Raw genomic sequence first — 7,722 nt, forward strand, 5'->3', positions numbered from 1 at the left:
CTGTCACACCAGTTCTGTTATATATATCAAATACCGTAGACAACCTGTAAACACCCTCCCTGTAAACAACCTGTAGACCCAACCTGTAAACAACCTGTAACCACCCTGTAACACCAACCTGTAAACCCTCAAACCCCTGTACCCGACAACACCCTACACAGCATTTCTAATTTTCAAGTAACAGATCTAAACTTTCAGAAAATGAACCACAGTTCATTTTCAAGTTTGGCCGCTTTGAGAGATTTTATAAAAACCAACCATGAACACATTCTCGGCACGGGAACGGCTACTATTGGCGCACGTGGTTCCCATGTGACTTACGCAATTTTTAATGATACGACATTACTTTAATAATCCTTTTGCTAATTATTTCGTGGACCCCAAGCTATGGCTCCGGACCCCCGGGGGGTAGGGTCAAGAGGTCTACGCAGCTAGCAGTTAGCATTGATTAGCGTGTAAGGATATATGTTGCCTTTGACCTCAGGAGGAGGCTCCGGTCCGGCGCTCTTGATGAGACCAAGAACACGCGGGAGGAGTCGAGTGCGGGCGGTCGCGAGCGCGGGAGAGCAAAAAAAAAAAAAAAAAAAAAAAAAAAAAAAAAATATCCCAACAAGAAAGCATATGTGGTTACTTGGGGAACCGGGGGGTGAGGGTTCAAGGACCTGCTTTAAAAAGAACACACACACCACAACAATCCCACCCTCAGCAGGTAGCTGATCTTCATTACAAATGGTATATGTGTGTATCTTGAACATATGTATACCTACCGTGTATTCATGACTCACCTTGGTATGACTTCACTCCTCTAACCCGTTACAGACCCACCTACCAGAATACACTACCTTTTTTCCTACACCAGAATAACAAAAAAAGAACAAAATCTACTCCTAGCGCCTCTCGGATAACATCCGCCCCCACCCTCAACAAAAACGGTATATGATCCATTCTGGTTTATCATGACCTCACCCATCTCCGTTCCCCCTTTTTTTCCTTCCTTTTTTTTTTTTTGGGAAAAAAAAAAAAAAAAAAAAAAAAAAATTGAAAAAAAAAAAACCCCCCCAATTTTTTTTTTTTTTTTTTTTGCAAAGGGCCCGGCCCTAGCCCTTTTTTAATTTTTTTTTTTTTTTTTTAAAATTATTAAAAAATTTAAACAAAGGCAAAAAGAACAACAAACAAAGAGAGGTAATAATAAAAAGTTTTTATATTTTATTTTTTTATTTACTTTTGGTGAAGGCCCGGATTAAAAAGATCCATTTGACGCTCCTTCACCCCAACTACTTCTCACCGGCAGCGCGCGGGATATAAATAAGTAATCTAATAAATTAAACCACAGGCGCCGACACATAAATAGAAGAGAGAGAGAAGAGGAAAGAGGAGCACACACACACAGAAGAACATTTTGAGAGGAGAGATACAAAAAAAAACTCGGCGGCCGCGACACACCCCCCACACACCACACACCAACTTAATTTATTATAATGTTTTTAAATTAGGATATTTATAGGGTAGGGGTGGAGGGGTTTTTTTATTTTTATTGCAAAAAACAAAAAAAAATAATATTTTTTTGGACAATAAAAAAAGAACAGACACATTGTTGTTTTTATATATATGGAAACTTAACAAAAAATCTTCTGGCTAGCATAAAAAAAGCTTATAAAAAAAAAAAACTTTTTTTTATTCGTATCTTATGGGAGGGGAAACAAGAAGACATTTACACTAACTCAAGCCTACAAAAGACGAGGTGAGAGCAGGGGAGATCTTAATAGGGGGGAGAGTGTGGTTTATTCATATAGAGCTCTCCAAAAAACTTGGTTTCTCCCTTCCTTCACCAGATATGACAATATTAAAAAAGGAATTTTATATTAAAATAATTAAAAGGTGGAAATGATTCTACCTCTTCCTTTAGTGGTTTGTTTTTTGAAATTTTGGCAAAGACATTTTGGTGCATATGAATAGAAAGCTGTTAAATGTGAGCCACCCCTCCTTTTGTGTTTTTGCTTTCCTTGTTTTGTTAATTGATATTTAATTTTAATATACTAGTTTTAATATTATTTATATTTTTTTTAAAAAATTAAAATGGGTTTTTTTTTTTAAAAAAATTAATAATCATAAAAGGCCCTGCGCCTTAAACACCTATTTTTAAACCACCATAAAAAACCCCCAAAAAAAAAAAAAAACTTTTTTTTTAAAATTTTTAAGTTTTTTTTTGTTATGGGGGGGAGGAGGAGTGGTGAGAGAGTGGTGGAGGTGCCTTACCTTTCCACCTCTCTAGAGCTTGACACACCCAATAGAAAAAAGGCAGTGCACACCTGCCCCGATTAAATAAAATATTCTTCTTGAGTGTGTAGCTGTGTTTGAAGTGATACTATTTGTTTTTAACGTTTTCTATACTTATATTCTTTGTGTGTTTCTGCGGTTCTTTTACGCTCATTCCCAGTGTTATTTATATGAAAGCCCCCGCTTTTTCTAGTTCTTTTTAATAAAGATGAAGAATGAGTGCATATAATTAGGTCACCATAATCCAAACTGATAAGAGCCTTCTTCCCTTGCCTGTATAAGGAAGCATTCTTTAATCTAAAATAGAAACCATAATTGGGTCTGAGTTTTTTTTAAAAAGACGTACAGACCCCTACTGTGGGGGGTCGATACCTCCTGTGGGGGGGTCGGACCTCTGTGGGGGTCAGGACCCTCTGTGAGGGGTCGGACCCTCTGTGGGGGGGTGTCTGTGTCGCCTCAAGTCTCCGTGTCCGGCGTGCTGCAGCTTCAGCCTGAGAAAAGAAGAGAACAGGAAATGGGCAGAGTCAGGAGTGCGTTATAAATAACTGACCTTATATCAGGTTGTATTTTACTGACTTTTTACAGCGGACTGTTTCCATAGATAGCATAAAACTCTGTGGAAACAGTCAATGTCAATTAATTCAGTGATTGTTATTATTTATTGAATCACTATATGTACTGTTTGTGTTTTTACAGGAGAAACCGTCAGACGGCGACCTCCTCGCTCCTTACAGCTCGCCAAAGCACCCGGAGACGAGCAGGAGGTGAGGGGGGAAAAAAAAAAAAACCAGAACAAGAAAAGGGAGGGAGAGGAAAAGAAAAAGGAAAAAAAAAAAAAAAAAGGGAAGAAAAGAGAAAAAAGAGGAGAGAACGAGAAAGGAAAAAGAAAAAGGAAGAAAAAAAAAAAAAAGGAAGAGGAGAGAGAGAGAGACAAGAGGAGGGGGGGAAAAAAAAAAAAAAAGGAAAAGAAGAGACAGAGAAGAGAGAGAGAGAGAGAGAGAGACGAGACAGAGAGAGAGAGAGAGAGACAGAGAGAGAAGAGAGAGAGCAGAGAGAGAAGAGAGAGGAGACAGAGAGACAAGCAGAGAGAGAGAGAGAGAGAGAGAGAGACCAGAGACAGAGACAGAGAGAGAGAGAGAGAGACAGAGAGAAGAAGAAAGAGAGACAGAGAAGAGACAGAGAGAGAGAGAGACAGAGAGAAGAGAAACGAAGAGACAGAAGAGAGAGAGAGAGAGAGAGACAGAGAAGAGACAGAGAAGAAGAGAGAGACAGAGAGAGAGAGCAAGGAGAGACAGAGAGAGAGAGAGGAGACAGAGAGAAGAGAACAGAGGAGAGAACAGAGAGGAGAGAGGAGAGAGAGAGAGAGAGAGAGCGACAGAGAGAGAGCAGAAGAGAAGGAGAGAGAGAGAGAGAGAGAGAGAGAGAAAGAGAAGAACCAGAGAGAAGAGAGAGAGAGACAGAGAGAGAGAGAAGCGAACAGAGAGAAGAGAGAGAGAGACAGAGAGAGAGAGAAAGAAGAGAGAGAGAGAGAGAGACGAGAGAGAGAGAGAGGACAGAGAGAGAGAAGAGAGAAGAGAGACAGAGACAGACAGAGAGAGAGAAGAGAGAGACAAGAGACAGGAGAGAGAGAGAGAGACATAAGACAGACAGAGAGAGAGAGAGACAGAAGAAGACAGAAGAGAACAGAGAGAGAGAGCAAGAGAGAGAGAGAGACAGAGAGAGAGAGTGAAAACGAGAGGAGACCAAGAGAGAGACAGAGAAGAGACAGAGAGAGAGAGACGAGAGAAGAGAGAAGAGAGAGAGAGAGCGACCAGAGAAGAGAGACAGAGAGAGACAGAAGAAAGAGAGAGAGAGAGAGAGAGGAGAGACAGAGAGAGCAGAGAGAGAAGAGACAGAGAGGAGAGAGCGACAGAAGGAACAGAGAAGAGACAGAGAGAGAGAGAGAGAGGAGAGAGAGAGACAGAAGAGAGACAGAGAGAGAGAGAGAGGAGACATTAAGAAATAAGTTGATTCCTGTACAGATAATTGAAGAAAAAATTTTCCCCCAACTTTTTTAAAGTTTTTTTTTTAAGTTTAAAAAAAATTTTAAAAAATTTTTCTTTTTAACAAATATATCTTCAATAAACAATAATTATATAGTAATAATGTCTGTGTGTGTTGTGTGTTGTGTCTGTGGTGTGTGTTGTGTGTGTTGTGTGTGTGTGTGTGTGTGTGTGTGTGTGCAGCCTCCAGGTGTTAACTCTCTACCTGCCAAAGCCAAGAGGAACTCTGCTCTGATCGAGAAGCTCCAGGTGAGTCCAGCTGGTCTCTGCTGGTCTGGAGGGAGAGCTGCACTCTGACATCACTGTGACATCACTCTGACATCACTCTCTCTCTCTGTGTAGGCCAACCTCGCTCTCTCTCCCTCGGCCCTGCAGCCCTCCCCGAAGAGTCCCGGCTTCAGGTTGCTGTCTCCCGTCTTCCCCCCGCCCTCCCCCAGCCATGCCCTAGTTACCACGGTAACCACCTCCTCCACGCCGACCCCCACCAGCCCCGTCGTCACCTCTCCGCTGACTGAAGAGGAACTTCCCGCCTCCTTCGAGGCCCCTCCCACAGTGGTGGAGGGGTCCATCCTGTCGAACACCAACATCAAGGTCAGTCCCCTCCCGTCAAATACAGCGTTTTCATTGGTCCACTCCCGGTGATGTAATAATAATCAGTTACTGATGACCTCACCCGTCTGTCTCTGCTCCCATTGGTCCTCCTCCAGGGCAGACCTCGCCACTCTGTCCGGCGACGCCCTCCATCCCGCCGCCACAGGAAGTCCAGCAGTGGAGACGAGGTCGGCGCCGCCAACGAGGGAGGAGACGTGTCTCTGAGCTCCACGGGTGAACCAGAAGACAAAACAACAGCAGGAGGAGGAGGAGGAGGAACAGAAGGAGGAGGAGGAGAGGAGGAAGGTAAAACAGACGAAACAGATGCTCCAACGTGTCCTCAGAAAAACCACGAAGAAGATCGGTCAGAGGTCGAGTCCAGAGAGGAAGACGAGAAGATGAAGGAGGAGGAGAAGGATGGATCCACGGGAGGAAAGGAGGAAGAGGAGAAAGAGGAAAGAAACTCTGCACAAAAACAGGAAGAAGATTTGACCAAAGAAGTGACAAACACAGACACCAAAGATGAAGAAAAGATAACGGTAAAACCTTCAAACATCGTCCGAAGTTTACGAGGTTTTCCCGTTTTTATTTTACAGATTTATTCCGTTTTTTAAACACTAAAATATCCTGTGAATTTAGATCTAATGTAAAATAACATTTTATTTACTGTTTATTTAATAAATTAAACTGTTTAATTCCAGTTTAATACAGTTACCCATACCCAGTTTACATCAAATCGACTGCTACCCACCGCATCAGTGACATGAACAGTAAAAAGTATTAGTTGTGTAATTGTACACTCGGATAGTTTGGTTTAACTGACAGATATGTTGTCATACATGACTGGGTTGAATAAAATGGTTGTGTTATCAGTGCTAGTAAGCATTATGTAAACTGTCCCAAATGATTCACTCATAATCTTCACAGATAATGACTGTTTATTGACAGTTCTATAACTTTTAACATTCACATTAAAATAATAAAAATGTAGTATAATTATTTGTATTATATCAGTAATAAAACAGTGTTAGCGTTGAAGGCTCTGTGTGCCAGCGGAGGCTCTTAATTGCTGTTGTGTTTACGTCCTCCCACAGGAGACGACGAGTCTGTGTTCGGTCCGATAAGCAATCAGACGTACGGCCGAGCCCCTGGGGCGCTGGGAGGGAGACCCTGTCGCAGGGATCAGGCCCGTCTGAGAGTCCGGACTCATCAGTGAAACTCTGAGCTGCTGCCCACCCACACGGTTTCTCTCCTCTCCGAGGAAACCGACTGAAACCGACTGAAACTGTCTTTGGTCTTTTGAAGAACGGCTGATGATTCAACTGAAACACTGGAAGTGTTTTTTATTCTCAATGCAAAACCTTTTTACACTGAAACGCTGGATTTGTTCCTTTTTGTAAGAACATAATGTTATTTTATTGTTTTCATGATGTTTTCCTGCTGTCTGGTTGTTCGAAGCTGTGACTGATGATGATGATGATGATGATGTGTGATTTTTATTTAACGCACTGAAGCTTTTTGGACAAACATTAGAAACAGACCTGTTACTGTGTGTTTGCTGTCAGACCTTATTCCAAAGATTCATAAACAAATACTTCAGGTTTTTATTTTTTTGACTGTAAATTCTGTATTAAAGGTTTAAAACTGGAGACGTCACATTGTGCCTTTAAAGTGAAATAAAACGTGTATCCTGGCTACATGAATGATTATCTGTAAAGTCTCCTCACTCAATAAAACAGCGTCTCTCTGCAGCGGAGAGGATGTGAAAGCAGCAGAAAACTGACATTTTACAAAAGAACCAAAGATCTGAACCGAGGCAAATAAAACAGTTTTGAGTCCAGAGACACAAACAACCAAGAAACAAAGAATGACAACAAAGAGACTAAATACAACCATAAAGAAACAGAACGCGACTTCAGAAAGACAGAAAATGACAAAGTGACACAAAGAGACTTAAAAATGTTTTAATGGTTTTATTAAGAGAAACTATCAGTCTGATTATCAGAGAAAGCTTTTATAAAATGAAAGAGAGTGAGGGGGGTAAGAACAGCAACTCCTAACATACTGAGGGAGACGCAGTGAGAGGAGTTACCTGCTGCTCCTGCTCCTGCTCCTGGTCTTGCTCCTGGTCTTGCTCCTGCTCGTTGTGAGTCAGCCTTATTCTGGATAATCTGTGTGATTCTCTGACTCACTCACATCCACTCACTGCTGCCCAAAATACAACAGATGGACTAACGATGGCTGCCAAAAATTACAAACAGGATCCCAGAGGCATGCTGGGAGAACACGCTGACACATGGGCTGAAAATAGTCTCTCTGATAAAAAGGTCACAGGTCACAGACACTGTCCACAACAGGAGAGAATGACAATAAATAAAGTAATAAAGGTTTTCAGATGTGGTTTCAAAGATGTTCATTGATGAGTCTGCAGTCAGTTGATAAGGCAACTACATGTCCCAGAAGGCATTGCTGTAAGAAACTATATGAGTCGGATAAATCGTTGATGTCAGCTTAAATTCGGAGTCGTTGAGAAACACAAACAGCTGGACTCCAGAAGGACGCCAAAAACACCTCAATGTCGAACGGACTCAGAAAAAAATGTCCAGTTGGAATCAATCTTCACTGAAAACAATTCAGAGAGAATTATAGATTTAAATATTGGTGATTTAAATAAAACTGATGGCGAGTTGAAAATGTGCTCGAACATTTCTGGAGTTGAGAAGCTCAAGCAGGAGATAGCTAGCTCGATAATAGTGGAGGAAAAGCAGGCCAACAGCTGTCATTGTCCACGACCACAGAGACGTAAACGACC

The 7,722-nt window shown here is 41.7% G+C and overlaps 1 protein-coding gene across 1 annotated transcript; it reads left to right on the forward strand.

Annotated features, from left to right (window-relative positions):
• Positions 1-2,986: 2,986 nt before the first annotated feature.
• dub (duboraya) lies at positions 2,987-6,613 on the forward strand (the record flags this gene model as incomplete). The annotated part of the gene is given in 5 exon segments (XM_035666094.1): positions 2,987-3,041; positions 4,503-4,568; positions 4,662-4,910; positions 5,027-5,449; positions 6,005-6,613. Coding segments are annotated over 5 exon segments (823 nt in total), but the record flags the coding sequence as incomplete, so codon positions are not given.
• Positions 6,614-7,722: the final 1,109 nt, after the last annotated feature.

This window comes from Morone saxatilis, unplaced genomic scaffold, assembly GCF_004916995.1.
Source record: "Morone saxatilis isolate NCDOM2014 unplaced genomic scaffold, NCSU_SB_2.0 Contig20, whole genome shotgun sequence".
Lineage (NCBI taxonomy): Eukaryota > Metazoa > Chordata > Actinopteri > Moronidae > Morone > Morone saxatilis.